This window comes from Ictidomys tridecemlineatus, chromosome 10 (genome assembly GCF_052094955.1).
Source record: "Ictidomys tridecemlineatus isolate mIctTri1 chromosome 10, mIctTri1.hap1, whole genome shotgun sequence".
Lineage (NCBI taxonomy): Eukaryota > Metazoa > Chordata > Mammalia > Rodentia > Sciuridae > Ictidomys > Ictidomys tridecemlineatus.
Window position 1 is genome coordinate 46,473,513 of NC_135486.1, and position 16,456 is coordinate 46,489,968.

The 16,456-nt window shown below is 36.9% G+C and overlaps 1 protein-coding gene and 1 long non-coding RNA gene across 4 annotated transcripts in view; one reads left to right on the plus strand and one right to left on the minus strand.

Annotated features, from left to right (window-relative positions):
- Positions 1–11,049, minus strand: part of Eprs1 (glutamyl-prolyl-tRNA synthetase 1) — a 73,990-nt gene extending 62,941 nt beyond the window's left edge. For all 3 annotated transcript variants that reach the window (XM_078022840.1, XM_005335865.5, XM_021733659.3), the window contains exons 1-4: positions 10,862–11,049; positions 6,130–6,214; positions 3,309–3,408; positions 2,077–2,233 (exon numbers count right to left, since the gene is read on the minus strand). In XM_078022840.1, coding sequence (XP_077878966.1) covers positions 2,077–2,233; positions 3,309–3,408; positions 6,130–6,214; positions 10,862–10,907 — 388 coding nt within the window. In that variant the 5' untranslated portion in view covers positions 10,908–11,049. The remainder of the gene's footprint in view (positions 1–2,076; positions 2,234–3,308; positions 3,409–6,129; positions 6,215–10,861) is intronic.
- LOC120887235 (uncharacterized) lies at positions 11,019–12,260 on the plus strand. Its single transcript, XR_005730354.2, has 2 exons — positions 11,019–11,249; positions 11,516–12,260. It is a non-coding gene; the product is annotated as an uncharacterized LOC120887235 (long non-coding RNA).
- The last annotated feature ends 4,196 nt before the right edge of the window (positions 12,261–16,456 follow it).

Consider the following 16,456-nt stretch of genomic DNA (forward strand, 5'->3'; position numbering starts at 1 on the left):
CTCAGATATAATATTAAAAAGACACTGATGGAAAAATTTACTTAAGTCATTAACATTAAAAAGCTATAATCCTAACAGAATTATAGGAGAATAATTACATCTCTCTCATGAACACTAGGTCAAAATTCAAAATAGGCAAAAACGTCATGAAAAAGTTCAGTTCAATTAAAATAGACCTTCATTTTATGTTGGTTATTGTTATAACAATTTAATTTTGAGGAAGTTTAAAGCACAAAAGAGCAGAGAACATAAATAACGCCTATGCATGTACCATAACCCAAATATTTTGCCCTATTGTATTCAGGGTTTTTTTAAGAAAATAACAAAATTCAAGTTCCCTTTGTATCTCATCAATCCCATTATCCTTTCTCCCTACTTTATAAATTTCTATTAAATACACATAGCTACATGCTTATAATCCCAGTGAACTGAGAGCCTAAGGCAGGAGGATCACCAGTTTGAGGCTAGCTTCAGCAATTCAGTGAGACCCTCGGCAACTTAATGAGACCCTGTCTCAAAATACAAATAAAAAGGACTGGGAATGTATTTCAGTGTCCCTGGGTTAAATTCCTAGTACTACTTACTATTTAACCCGTTTCAATTAATTATACTGATGATTTTGTTCATGGTTATACACAGATTGATAATAAAATTAATCCACCTTAAGCTTTAATAAATCAAAGACTCCCACAAATTATAATCACATCACCCTATGTCATCCTCAATAATCCGTGTTTTCTCTCATATATGATGTACTTTTGTAAAGCATGCTCATATGTCCCTATGTAATCATCTTAGCTTCTCTGTGGTCACTTACACAATCAAAATTTTATTTCATTTTTCAAAAATTTTTTAAAATATTTTTTTAGTTATAGATGGGCACATGCCTTTATTTTATTTATTTATTTATTATTTATGTGGTGCTGAGGATTGAACCCAGCGCCTTGCATGTGCTAGACAATGCTGTACCACTGAGCCACAACCCCAGCCCCCAAAGTTTTATTTTTTAAAGGTGCTAACTCCCCTCTGGCCTAGCTCCATAAGTGATCTTATGTCATGAAAGCCTAACTTCATTCCAGAATTATTTACTTTGGCATTTACCTCCTTAAAATCTGGAATACATGGCTGACCAAACCATCTTATATTTTCTTGCTTCTATAAATTCTTTTCCCCAAACTCTAGTCTATTTCCTAAACTCAATGGAAATGTAGAGGTTTGTCTCTAAATTTCTGCAACTCTGTGGGTGTTGGTTATATTCCATTATCTTGACTGTAATGATGGTTTTACAGGTGTATATCATGTTAACATTTACCAAATTATACAATTTAAGTAAGTGTTTTATATATCAATTGAACCTCATGAAAAGTTGTCTGTTTTGTTTTTTTTTAAATAAATTGACTTTCCAAGTTCCTAAGTATATATTTTTATCTGTTACACTGGAGAGGAGGAAGTAAGTGTTGGGGATGAAACTTAGCAGTAAAGTACTTGCCTAGGCCCTGTGTTCCATCAACAACACAGGAGAAAAACAAAAAAAGAAAAATAGTGTCCTGCCAGAAGAATAACAGTCGAAACTAACTCACTATCCACCCCCTTCTAACAGTCCTACTAGCAGTAAATATTTTTTCAAATGAAAGACAAGTGTCCAGAGTCAAAAAATGGCTGAGGTAGGACAAGTACTGACCAGAAATGGGATAAGGGCTTCTTAAACAGGAACAAAGACACCTCCAAAGGCAAGAGGGATTAGTGAGACAGATGACCCCCAAGGACAGAGTACAGGAAATTCCCATATTGTACAGAAATAAGATGGAGCACTCACTCCTCTGAAAAAGTCATAAAAGTACTACCTAGGGCTGCGGTTGTGGCTCAGCAGTAAAGTGTTCACCTAGCATGTGCGAGGCCCTAAGTTCGATCCTCAGCACACATAAAAAATAAACAAACAAACAAACTAAAGGTATTAAAAAAAAATTTACTACCTAAACATTATGCACACATATACAGAAACACAAAAATACATGTACTTATCCAAAACAATATTTAATGATTAAAACAGAATTTTTTAAGAGAAATTCTTGATACCTTTTAGAGTGGCCCAAACACATAAATCTGCTAAGGTCATGGAGTTTCCAACTAAGTATGTTCTCAGAGATAGGCAATGATTGAGCTCACTGATTGCAGAAGCAAACAAATCACACGAAGACAATTTTGTAGTGCTAAATTCCAACCAGTGATCAACCTATAAACACAAAGACAGAAAACAAATACACCCCACACTTAGAAAAAATTCTAGTTAACTTGAGCAACAGTACACTCTTGGATGCCTTAGTTAGAATTACACTTATCTCAAATTATAGACTCCATTCTATGGATTCAATTTTGGATACCTGGGATCTAAAATGGCATTTAAGCCCTATGCATTTAAGCCCTAGGAGACCTACCTTAAAAACAAAAACAGGCTGAGGATGTAACTCAGTGGTTAAGCACCCCTGTGTTCAATCCCTGGTACCAAAACAAAACAAATTCATCTTGTCTCCAAAAAATAAAATAAAATAAAAGTAAAAAATAAAATTTTTTTAAAAAGACCTAAGAACTGGTAATACAAAGGAGTAACCAACTTGAAACAACTAAAAAAGCAGGTCTTAGTCTGTAGAATGTAAAAGTAAATAGTTAAAAACCATTCTTTATATTTTAAGCTTTATGACATTTAGAAGAATCAGAATACAAATAAAGCAGAGGGAAATGCACCTTCAGAATGGAACCAACAATTAATCAGTTATGACTGTAATTAAATAAAGTATATACTCAGAAAAGAAAATGGGATCCAAACTTGTATGTTACCCTGGGCAAATCTCTTAATTTTTCTAGACTTGTTGCTTAACTTGTCAAGTAAGTTAGTTAAATTAGATGATCTAGGAATCTAGGTAGATAAACGTAACACTAAATGCCAACAGAACCTATGATGTGGGATTAAACATTCAAACTTTAGAGCTTATAAAAAATTAATCTTTTTATTAAAGTAAAAACACAATGAGCATTCCTTAACCTGATCTATGATGAATACTGTTAATATCCTTAAGTAGAATAATAGTACAAAATGCGGGTGAGGTGGCATAAGCCTACAGTCCCAGCTACTTGGGAAGGTTGAGGGAGAAGGACCACCTGAGCACAGGACTATGAAGTCAGTGTGGGCAATACAGCATAATGCTGTAATAATAATAATAGTATATAACAATGTATTAGAAGATGATAAAGCTTGTAAAAATTCAGAAGCATAAATCAAAACAAAACACAAAGAAATGTTCTCTGTTTACCTCAGTATGCTCCATCAAGTTAGTGCCATAGAGCCCAGCTGTAGTTGCAACTCTAGCCAAGTAGCGAAGTATGGAATTTATGTCTGTGAATACCACATTTCTACAAAATAAGAATGAGATAAAGTATTATGTATGGTTACTCTCACAAATCAGTAAGAGTCATGAGACTTACTGAAAAAGCAAAAATAGAAATCTTAAATATTTACATGTTCTTTTCTACTATGATAAAACAAAAGATCTGCTGATTTGCATGTTCTTTTCTACTATAGTAAAACAAAAGATCTGCTGATTTGCATGTTCTTTTCTACTGTAGTAAAACAAAAAAAATCTGCTGATTTGTTCTTTATACTGTTTCTATCAAGTTCTGAACTGTTCTGAAATATCCAGCTAAATCTATAAATTTACATTAGAACAAACTCTAAATGATGCTTCAACTTCCTAATTTTTAGTTTCTATATTCAATAAAAACTGTTCAGTGGTGAAATATGAAAATTATTAGATATAGAAAAAAAATGATTTAAAATAAATCAAGGTGGGGTGGGGATATGACTCAGAAGTAGAGTACCTGCCTCTTATGCATGAGGCTCTTGGTTCCTCCCCAACATCACGAAAAAGGTAAAATAAATAAATCAAGACAAAGAAACCAAGGATTCACAGGCTATTGTCAATTTTATGGTAAAGAAGGCAAACCAAACCCCACTGCAGCCAGGCACAAAAGTGTGCACCTATCGTTCCACTACTCAAGAGGCTAAGACAGGAGGATTACTTGAGTCCACAATTTTGAGGGCAGTCTGAGCAACATAGACAGGCCCTATCTTAAAATTGCAAGGTAAAATTGTACTTTTTTTTTTTAAATTTATTTTTGCAGTACTGGGGACTGAATCCATAGCCTCCCACACTGAGTTACATCCCCAGCCCTTTTTATTTTGAAACAGGGTCCATATGTGTGTTACTAGAGACTAAACCCAGAGGTGCTTTACCATTGAGCTACATCCCCAGACTTTTTTTTTTTTTTTTTTTAATTAACGTTGAGACAGGGTCTCCATAAATTGCAGAGTTTGGTCCCAAAACTTGGATCATCCTGCCAGGCGCAATGGCGCATACCAGTAATCCCAGCGGCTTGGGAGGCTGAAACAGGAGAATCTTGAGTTCAAAGCCAGCTTCAGCAACTGCCAGGCACTAAACAACTCAGTGAGACCCTGCCTCTAATAAAATACAACATAGGGCTGAGGATGTGGCTCTGTGGTTGAGTACCCCAAGTTTAATCCCCAGTACCAAACAAACAAAAAACTGTTTAAAAAAAACTTGGATCACCCTGCCTCAAGCCCCTGTAATTGCAAGTGTGGATAACAATGCCTGGCAAAAAGTACTTTTTTCTTTAAGAGATGTTAAAACATACAGAGAAGAGACAACAGCAATAAAATTTTAGAAGCTAGGGGCTGAGGGTGTAGCTGAATGGTACAGTTCGTACCTCATATGCACAAGGCCCTGGGGATCCCCAGCACCATGGGGGAAAAAAATCAGAAGCTGAAATGCAGATGGACTTAGCAGACCTGAAAAAACTGAATCTTAAATGGACAAATTTGAAAACTAACTCAATTTAATGTCCACAAAAGATGAGAATCAAGGGCTGGGGATGTGGCTCAAGCGGTAGCACGCTTGCCTGGGATGCGTGCGGCCCGGGTTCGATCCTCAGCACCACATACCAACAAAGATGCGTGTCCACCGAGAACTAAAAAATAAATATTAAAAATTCTCTCTCTCTCTCTCTCTCTCTCTCTCCTCACTCTCTTAAAAAAAAAAAAAAGATGAGAATCAAGAAAAATAAGTATCTCTGCTGTGAGAATGAACTGGGGCTAAAATAGGCTTAGCTGAAAATCCCTTTAACAATCATTCAGAAACATGGGTATTCTCAAACTTACCCTCCACAGCTGTGCTACTTCACATACCCTACCCTGGAAAAACTTGAGTTTTTTTTTTTCTCTAAAGAGTAAAATAGTCTTTGGATAATCGGATACCCAAGAAAAAACTAAGGACACTGACATCAGAGGTTCCTCAAATGAACAGCTCATCCTAGAATAGAACTTACAGTTGACAGGACCACCCCAAACTGAACATGCAGCTCAGTGAAAGTGCACTTGTCTAACATGCTTGAGGCCCTGGTCTGAATCCCCAGCACCGAAGAACAAGAAAAAGAAATTCTTTTTTTTTTTTTTTTAAAAGAGAGAGTGAGAGAGGGAGAGAGAGAAAGAGAGAGAATTTTAATATTTATTTTTTGGTTATTGGCGGACACAACATCTTTGTTTGTATGTGGTGCTGAGAATTGAACCCGGGCTGCACGCATGCCAGGCGAGCACACTACCGCTTGAGCCACATCCCCAGCCCTGAAAAAGAAATTCTTCATAAGTCTTCTTCTTTTTTTTTTTTTCTTCTCCTTTTCCAAAGATGCCAACATTTTACATTGTGGACTTATCAATTTCTTTCTCATTATTATTTATTTTCAGTTTTTCTATTTTCCACCAGAAATTATACAATTATCTATATATCTATATATAATTAAAAATAATCATAAGAATTTAAAAGCTTTAAATATAAATCTTTCTGAACATTTCCATTTATTTTAAACAAATTACAAGTTGTAATCAGATAGCTAGCTGACAAGCATAATTCTCTGGCTGCTGTTCCTTGAGAATGACAAAGCATACTTCTCTCTAGGAACAAAACCTATCTAATTAGCAAGTAAAACAAGCATACAACATTTAATGATGAATATTTTTTAAATGTTGTTCAGTACTAAAAATAGAAATTAAAAAGCACTTACTCAGAAACACGAAGAATATTTTCTTTCCCTTCTTCAACAGAAATGCTGACATCACCTTTCACATGTTCTACCACCAGCAAAGCTTCTAAAAATGATAGGATGAAAAGATTTCTCTTTAAAAACAATGAATCACAAAGCATTAGGGATGAGTCAACAAACTAATATTATGTCCCATAAGGAGTAACCTTCCCCCTCCCCCAGCAGGATATAGACAGCAAATCTAGACTTTGATATTGGAGAAATAAATTAGAATTCATTATTAGCACAGTCCATTTGCTTTTGAATATGCTCAGGTTTTGATTAGTAATAATAAAATGAATCTTTTCCTTCTTCAGATGATAAGAAATTAGAATTGTACTCTGTATAAAAGTCAAAAGTATTTAAATAATTACTATGTGGTAGGTTCTACACTAAATGCTTTAGAGTAATTACAATTTTTAATCTTTGTCATAACCTTAAGTTGATACCTTTATTCCCACTATAGAAGAGGAAACTGAAGCTTAGAGAGGTTAAAGAACCAGCCGGATGTCCTTAGCTACTAAATACATGGCAGTCAGGAGCTGAATGCAGTGCTCAGTCCAGACCTCCCACTCTGCAACAGAGTACTACTGCCTCTCAACACATTTTACTAAATTGACTCACTAATTCTTTGTTTTCTTAATTTGTTAAGATGAACAGCTAGCATTCATATATCATTTCCAAATACCATGCTCTCTTGGAAACTACACCAGGTTAGGGAAAGTAATCTAGAATATCTTATTGTGCTAGAAATCAAGTTCTGTTTGAAGGTCTGTCCCCTCAGAAACTTACCTTGAAATTTCATAGCCACTATAACAATATCAAGAAATAGGACCTTTAACAGGTATTTTAGGTCAAGAGGCAATGTGGGAATGGGTTTGCTCTTTCCCGTGTGCTCTTTCTCAGCTCTTCTGCTATGTTATGACACAGCAAGAAGGACTTGCCAGATGTATCCCCATTAATCATGGATTTACCATGCTCCAAAAACATCAGACAATAAACTTTTGTTCATTATAAATAACCCAGTCTGGGATGCAGGGATGTAGCTCAGTGGGAGAACACTTTTGTAGAATGTGCAAGAGGATAACAACATTGCATTGCAAAATACTACTAATACTATTAGTAATAATAAAGTAATATATTACCCACTCTGTGGTATTCTGCTATATTAGCACAAAACAGATTAAAACAAGAAATTATTCAAAAGAGAGATAAAAAATCAGGTCACAAAGACATAGAGGCCAGCTTAGACTCCCCTGGCATATTGGGGCAATCTGACCACCAAAATGAAATAAATTTTAGCATATCATTACAAAAAGATCCTACTGAGCAAATAAAGGGAATAAACCATTACAAGCAACAAAATAAATATAAAAAACACTATCTTAGGAGTAAAAAAATGTATAATATGGTTCAATGCACATGAAATTCTAGAAAAAGCAAACAAAGTGACAAAAAACATGTCAGAGGCTACCAGGAGCCAAGGATGAGGAGAGAGATGACTAAAAAGGGAATAAGAGAATTTTTTGGAAGCAACAGAAATATTCTATATTATTGTTGTGGTGGAGGTTTATAAATTACATATATCACTGCATATTTTATGTCAACTTGTACTCATAAAGCTGGTATACTTGACTGTATACAAATTATAACTCAACAAAACTAATTTTTAAAAATATTTATTTTCTAGTTATAGGTAGATAATACATCTTTATTTTATTTTTATGTGGTGCTGAGGATCGAACCCAGTTTTTTACACATGCTAGGCGAGTGCTCTACCTCTGAGCCATAACCCCAGCCCCAACAAAACTAATTTTTAAAAATAAAAAATTTTTAAATTGAAAATGAAAATAATGTAATACATTGAATATATTTATTTTACTATGATTTTTTTTTAAATAGGAAAACTCTTCTCACAAAAAAATGTCAACTAATGTAAAACAAATGCCAACTTGGAAAATAAATTATATCCTTTTTCTTGGCAGTATAGGGGATGGAACCCAGGACCTCCCACAAGCTAGGCAACTGCTGAGTTACACCCTCAGCTCTTTAAAAGGAACTGTAGAATCAGAAGGCCAACATTTGGCAACCATCATAATAATCAAGTTAGGCAGGAAACATTAATGGATGCTGAAACCAGCATGCAAAGGTTTAATGAAGAGAAGAATTTTTGCATGGTCCCAAAGTTCTCCCATTAAAATACCTATTAAACAAAAGGGAAAACTGCAGTGGGAAAAGCTGGCAGATGCCCTCGTAAGTGATCAAGGTTGGAATTATTAGTAATGGGAAAATCAAATTCATGCATCAAATGATGGGCTGAATGAAGAATAAGGAATCAATTCTGTAATAAAGAAAAAAGAATCACTCCTGCCAAAGATGCACAAGCTGAAATCTAGTCCCAAGAAAACATCAGACAGCCTGATTAGGAGTTATTCTTCAAGAGATTTATAATCTTTAGAGGGGTCAAAGCTATGAAACCAAGGGAAAAAAACTACTAAACTATTTCAGATCGAAAAAGATTGAGGAGACATGACAACCAAGTACAAACAAAACTTAGTCCTAGATTTTGGTCCTTATGCTATGGAAGGCACTATTGAAGCAATTAGTGTTAGAAGAAGAACATACTTTAGATGTTAAGAATTTTATCAAGATGTATTTCCTGATTTTGATGATTATAAGAGGTCAGATGGAGAGATTTCTTCCTCTGGGTAATGCACACTGGAATATTCTGAGGTGCTGATGCATCATATTGCAGTATGCTCTCAGGTAGTACAGGGAAGAAAAGTTCTTGGTTCTATTGCATCTTTGAAAGTTTTAAATTATTTTAACATTAAAAAAATAACATTTAGACATATTAAAACAGAGGAATTCTAGCCATCCAATCCATCTTTTAAACATTTCATTTAATTTTATTATTTAAAGATAAAATGTATCTGACTTGAGTCACTGAAAAGAATTAAATAAAAAAACAAAAGATAGGTGAGGTACAACCAGAAGAAAAAGACATATTTTATAACTGGTCTATAGTCCAAAATAATAACACATTTCTTTAAAATTCTCTTTCAGAATACTAACAGCAATGTGGTTCCGAGTTCTATAATTCACTAAAGAAATAGATCAATCGCCTTTAGAGTAATGATCTAAGCAACATTAGTAAAAACTATACCCACTTATCAATATCTAAAATGTGTCTGGAATGTTACCTACAGTCTCATTTTTTTCTGGCAACCAACACTATATAGAAAACATTAGCCCCCCCCCCCTCTCTTTTTGTGGTGCTGGGGATTGAACTCAGGGCCTTGAGCAGGTTAGGCAAGTGTTCTACTGCTGGGCCACATCCCCAGTCCCTACCCCACTTCCTTAAATAAGCAAATTGTGGGAGTCACTTAACAAGGAATATCAAGGTTCCACAACTAATAATTAGCAGCCAGGACTGCACACAGGCCTCCACGAACCAAATATCTTTGCTCTCAACCATGAGGCCATATTGTCTAATATTAGTCCAGCTCAAGAATCAAATCTATTTCTTTCAGAGCTCATTCATTTGTTGTGGGGTTAGCCCATAATTCCTGAAACCAATACACTGACACATATCATTTTTAATATCTAAAATGGGCTGGAAGTGTAACTCAATGGTAAACCTTTGCTTAGAATACAGAAGGCCCTATGTTCAATCTTCAGCACCCAAAAAAAAAAAAAAAAAGTATTCCAATAAACTCACAACACCACCAAAGTTGAGAAAATAATGATTAATTTCATGATTCCCCGTGGACAATTATATTTAAAAGTCTGGGCTTCTTGAACATTAGAAAGTACTCGTGTGGAGAAGGGGACACAGCTCAGTTGGTAGATCATTTGCCTAGCATGCACAAGGTCCTGGGTTCAATCCTCAGCACCAGAGTGGGGGGTGGGGAAGTACTGTGCATTTAACCATGTATAGCACAGGAGTAAAGTACTTAAAATTCTTTTGTGTAATTTCCCAAAGTAATGAAAAAGCAGAAATTCTACGCTATTTACCCACAGTAACCTTGGCCAAGTTGAAAAAGCAATATCAATTTCAACTTAAGATGTATTAGGAAGGTGACAGATCTGATGTTTACTTTGACATTTACTACATCCACAGGGTGTGTTGAAACACAACCACATTAACATGCAGCAAACCCGTTTTTAGCAATTATCTTTTTTACCACTCTTAACTAAAAATAAATGCAACCCCAGTTAAAAGCCTAAATGCTAATAGGACAATCTATTGGTTCATTTAGACTCTAACAAAATGTAAGGAAAAAAAAATCAACTAAATTCAAGACGAGAATTGGGAGAGAAAATGCTAAAAACAAAGCGAAGATAAGTTTTAAGATGCTATTTCTACGACCAGTTCTTGGTCCCCAGAGGAATGCATTTCAAAAAGGGAGCAGGAAACCGGCTTAAAGTCAACTCTCTGAGAGAAGGTGGTCCAAAAGCCTCCGGTTGCCCGCCCTGGGCTCACACCGCACCTTCCTCCACGCCCTGGAAACCGTTGTTTTCCGCAGCCAGGTAAGGTGCAGAACGCGAAGGGCTCGAGTCCTACTCCGTGTGTAGCTTGGGGAAAAGGAAAGGCCCATTCTCCTAGGCGGTGACCGCCGCCACTGCGCCAAGCCGGGGCGCAGAGAGGTTCCCAGCCCCGCACCCTCCCTGGCTGATGCAACCCACACGGTCGGCGGCAGCTGCCTCTTACCCAGGGGCGGGTCTCCAGAATTCACGGTGAGACAGAGCGTAGCCATCTCCAGGGGTCTCCGGATACACCTGTCAGCCCGCCTGCCTGGCGCCCTAAAGACCCGCGATCGGCTGAAAACGAGAGGATGCAACGTGTGCACGCGCCCGACGCCGCCGCAGCCTCCGCCCCGCCTATTTGCCGCGACCAATGCTGTCATCGCGCACGCCGTAGTGCGTCATCACGGCGCGCCGTCACCGCCCTCGCCCTCGCCCTCCACGGGGGTTCGAAGTCCGCGGTGCGCCGCCTTTCCGCCGCTATTCGGTAGAATCTACGTGGCCTTCCACGCTGCTCTCCAAAATACTCTGAAGCGGACTGAACGTTGCGACACTTCGCAAAAGAAAACAGCAAGGTTGTCAGACCGTTTCTACTGCGGATTGGGTGTTTATGTGAAGTACTTGGCAGAGCGTGCACTGTGTATTGTTAATTAGCATATGTTGTATGGAAACGTACAGGAAAGTCTTGGAAGCTTACATGCAAAATAATAGCCACGGTTACATTGGGATTTGGAGAAACTTCTAATGTTTTCTGTATTTTTATCAAGAGAGACATAGTTTAAAAGTTATTGTTTATTACAAAATAATGATTACAAGTGAATTTTTTTTGTTATTTTATTAGAGACTTTTAAGGAAAACTGCTAGACCTGAGGGTATGGATCAGCAGCAAAGTGTTTGAAGCAAAGCAAAACTTCCGCCCCAGTTTGTCTTGCTGTTGAGTGGACTGTGCAAACATGCTTTTCAGAAGGTCATCTGATTTTCCTCTCTGTGGTGTATGTGTGTGCGTGAGAGAGAGAGAGAGAGAGAGAGAGAGAGATCTCTATCTCCATCTCTAGGCATTCTCCAAAGGCTTGTGTTCAACCTCAAGGGGCCTGATATTAATTCAAAAAACTATCCCAACCTAATCCCACCCTCATTTTCTTAAAGTAACAGTGGTCAACTTTATGTTTTATATATAGCCCTTGATGCTCTATCACTGCAAATTATTTTTAAAAGGGACATGTTTCTTTCTCTTCTTTCTCTGCTCTTCCTTAATATCTCTCCCTCTCTAATCTCAGGGGAAACAGAATTACCTTTCTTCCCCATCGGAGGCAGTTATCTATCCTTAAGCACACACCCACCAGAATGGAGTAATTCAGACCTTGGGGATAACACCAGAAGATTTAAAAAATAACTCTCTCTCAAATTAACAAGTGAAGTACAACTCTGAACAGAACAAGTGGAATGTAGCCTTTGAATCACCTCCCCCCAAAAAAAACTCTGTTTCCTGGGATGGGCAGAATCATATCCTCTGGGATTGGAGTCCCTTGTGCTTCTTTCTCCTTTACTAGCAAAGCAATAAAACTTCTTTTTCCTTTTTCTCAAAACCATGTCCTTGTTATTGGATTGGCATCAGGGACAAGGACTGAATTTTTGATAACATTAATCTCCCCTAAATGTTCTTGTTTTCACTAGAGAGTGTCATTTATATCCATCTTCCATGAGACTTGAGTGTTTAATGCACCCATAGAGGCTTTACCTACTCTTATCCATTGAACCGACTAGCCATCCTCCAGAGGTGGTAAGGTACCTAAGGCAGAGCAAGTTCTCTTCCCTCCCTCCCAGTCCTTTCCTATCAAAATCTCCAGAAATGGGATCCTAAAACTCATGTTCATCAAGTTCTCCAGGTGATTCTGTACACACCAAACCTTGCCTTCCTACCTTCCTTTGTTGGAATTGATTTATTTTCTGCACACCCTGCCAGCTCTTAAGATTTTTATTTGTTGGAACAATGTCTTAGACATCATCAGACTCCTCATAATGCTTACTAGCAGATGCTAGAGATTCTTCCTACGGTGTCATTTTTGGTTATGAGGAAAAGGCCACAAAGCCTGTATTTATGAAGACAAAAACTATAAAAGTTTACTTTGTAAAATGGAATTTAAAATTTAGGAACAATGGAAGTAAATTTGTGTTATCTTTTATCTTAGAATGGTGTTCTTGAGCTATGTATTAATTCTTAGAATAAAGAAGAATAAGTTAAATATTAAATATTTGTATTTGTTGTTTGAATTTTCCTGAGCAGACATGACAAGCTGGAGCTCTGGGCCAGGGCCTAAAAAAAGCTGTCCTTGGAAAACACTGCCACAGTGCCTGTAAACTATAAAGCATAAGGTTTTCCACAGTTTTGCCTCTTAGTGATTCACTAAATAGTATCAGTTTTACTTATTCCCTTTTGGAGCAAATGCTCTCTTGTTTGCTTGCTCTCCAGCTGCTGGTTTTAAGGGACATCATAACCAGGAACATGAGTCTTGCAAAAATGGAAGACACAGTCACTTGGAATCTCAGCAAGCGTATATTGTGCTTATTTACATATATCCTCTTCTTGTTCTGAGAAGGATTTAATCCACTTTATATAGAAATGTAATAAAATAAAAATCATTTTAATTGAAGAAAGAAGACAATACCAAAGGAAGGTGACACAAAGAGAGGAGCTAGAGCACTGAAGAGAGGGTATGAACCCTGTTTACCTTCTTGGAATAAGCCACAAAACTCAACTTGAAGATAAGAGGAAAACTATCTATGACATGATGGGAAAAATCAGAATTTTCCTACTACAGAAACAGAATTTCTCCCAGTGTGTTTCAGAAAGGGCACCTAAAAAGGTTTCAACAACATATTAGAGTAATTGTAGTACAATGTTCATTTAACAATATTTTGAAAGTATATCCTATGTGCCCAGCAGTGTTTTTAGTATTAGAAATATATGGTTAACAAAAATTCCTAATTTTATGAAGTTTACATGATGGTGGGAGTGAGGTAGCAAATAAACAGTTTTACTTTAGAAAGTGATATTTGGGATAGAAAGGAAATCAGAGAAGGAGAACTTCAGTAGTTGGAGAAGATCTTTTTTACAGGGCCTCGCAAATGCTAGACAAGCACTCTACCACTAAGCTATACCCCAACCCCGGACAAGACTTCTTTTAGTAAAATTTGGAATGAGACCAGTCCAATGAGAAGAAGCCAACTATACAAAGATCTGATGTTTTGTCAGTAGAGCAAAACAACAAAATGTATTTATTTCTCAGTAAAGCATGCAAAGATTGTGCTTTGGAGAATATTTCATCTGCATATCTCCAATTCAACCCAGCCCATTATGTCACTAGACTGTGAGCACATCGTTGCCAAGAACTATGTATTATTCATCTTTGGGTCTCCAACATTATGCTCTGTACTTAACAGAGCAGGGTCTCAACAAATGTTGGAATGAATGAAAGCATATATATTATGCTTACTAAAGCATCAAAAATCTTATTAAAGGCTGGGGGTATAGCTGAACAGTAGAACACTTGCCTACCATGTGCAAGGCCTTGGGCTCAACCCTAGAACCACAAAAAAGAAATTGTTTCTTTATAATTAATATATTATCATTATTGGTCTCTTCAATAGGTAATTAGTTCTCATTGGAAAATAGAAATTCAAATCAAGTCATTTACCTATTGCTCTTGACAAACCTCCCAAATTTAGTAACTTAAAGTAATAACCATGTTATTGTATCTCATATTTTTGTGGGTTAGGAATTTTGGTTATCCTCCGCTAAGTAACCAACAGATGCTCCATGTAGCATGATAAAGGGTCACTTGGTGCTATTTAATTGAAGGCTAAAATGGTTTAAGGTGTAAAAGGGAAAAATGGAAGCCTAGGCTCAGATAGGTCCCTCTTCCTTTTCTTATTTTTTTGGTGGGGGCTGTCCTTATGTTCTCTTTAGCATGGTAGACTTCTTATGTGCTGCTAGCTTCTCTGAGAATGGAAACTTCAAGGGTTCTCTTCACCTAGCATTGAAAGTCACACAGTTACACTTACCAGCTCCACTCCTTATCAGTGAGCCACAAGGCCCTCCCACTTATAACAAGGGGAATAAACTATTAAACAAAATCTATAGGAAGCCATTTGTTGTAGTCAGCTTTTTCGTTGCCGTGACTAAAAGACCTGACTCGCACCACTGTAGGGGAGGAAGTTTGTTTGAGGGCTCATGGTTTCAGAAGTCTCAGTCTATAAAAGGCTGGCTCCATTCTTCAGCTACACCCTACCACTTCAATTACTGTTCAGTTAATCCCTACGGGGGATTAATTCACTGATTGGGTTAAGACTCTTACAACCCAATCATTTCTCCTCTAAACCTTCTTGCATTGTCTCACATGTGAGCCTTTGGGGGCACCTCACACCCAAACCATAAAACCATTGTTTTGGACTGAGCTTCTGCACTAGGGTGGTATATGTCAGAATTACTACCTGTTATCTAAATGAAAGATTCTGTGCTATTACTGACACTTCTTTTTGCATATAAATACATGGGGATTGTACAAAACCAGTTGCAAAAATTAATGAACAGACTACTCTGTTAAAATGGGTAGACTCTTGGCGGGTTCGGTCGTGCACACCTGTAATCTCAGAGGCTCCGGAGACTGAGACAGGAGGATTATGAGTTCAAAGCCAGCCTCAGCAATGTCGAGATGCTTAGCAACTCGGTGTGAGACCCTGTCTCTAAATAAAATACAAAATAGGGCTGAGGATGTGGCTTAGTGGTCGAGTGCCCCTGAGCTCAATCCCTGGTACCAAAAAAAAAAAAGGGGGGGGGTGGTAGACTCTTCATCCAGCTCTTTGATTTACATGATTTTAGCTGGTTTGGTTCAGGGGGTTTGGGGGCAGATCCTGGCTCCTTAACCAGAGGCATATTCTAAACTTTTGGTATAATTAATACTCTTTGTAGTCATAATATTAGACTTTCAACATGCTATATCCTCAAAGTTTTAAATTTTGTATAAAGCTATCTGTTGGAGATCAAGTCATCTCTTTTGCAAAGAATGACAAAAAACTTAAAGAAATGGTAACTGAGAATAGCATCGATGCCCTAAGTTTTGGTCACACTCTCATTAGTCTTCAAGATATAAGACTAAAAATTAGAATGGAGTAACTCATGCTGAAGTTCTATGTCACCAAGGTGAAACTTAAGCTTTTTATCTGATCTTCTAAGAAATCATAATTAGATAACAGCCAAATTTTCCAAACAGGCCAGTTGTAATTGGTATGATACCGAAGTAACCTCTGCTTTAGTTCTTATAAGAAAAAAGTAACCTGAAATAACCTGATGTTAATTATTTTGTTTCCCTATTCTACCTTACCAACCCAATTTTTTTGTTTGTTTTTGCTTTCTTCTTAAGTTACCAACCCAAGTTTTTTGTTTGTTTTTGCTTTCTTCTGTCTAGTATGGTAGATTTTTTATGTGTCTATGTGTCTTCTCTATGTCTATAAAACTAACCTCTTTTACTTAGCCTATGGGAACACTTGTTGTCTTTTATGGAATGAGATGTTACCTGATGTAAAGTTGAAAACAAAGCCAATTAAGAAACTCAAACTAAAAAAAAGATAAAAAAAATTAGTTGTTGCTAGATTCTTAATCATTATCTAGTTAAGGAAAATTGCCTCTAAAGGTAACAGTTTTCAAACAAATCAAGAAATGGGTTTGGGATTTTTAGCTTCTACCGAGGTTCAGATAATATCCCCCTTTTATGTTTGTATGCTG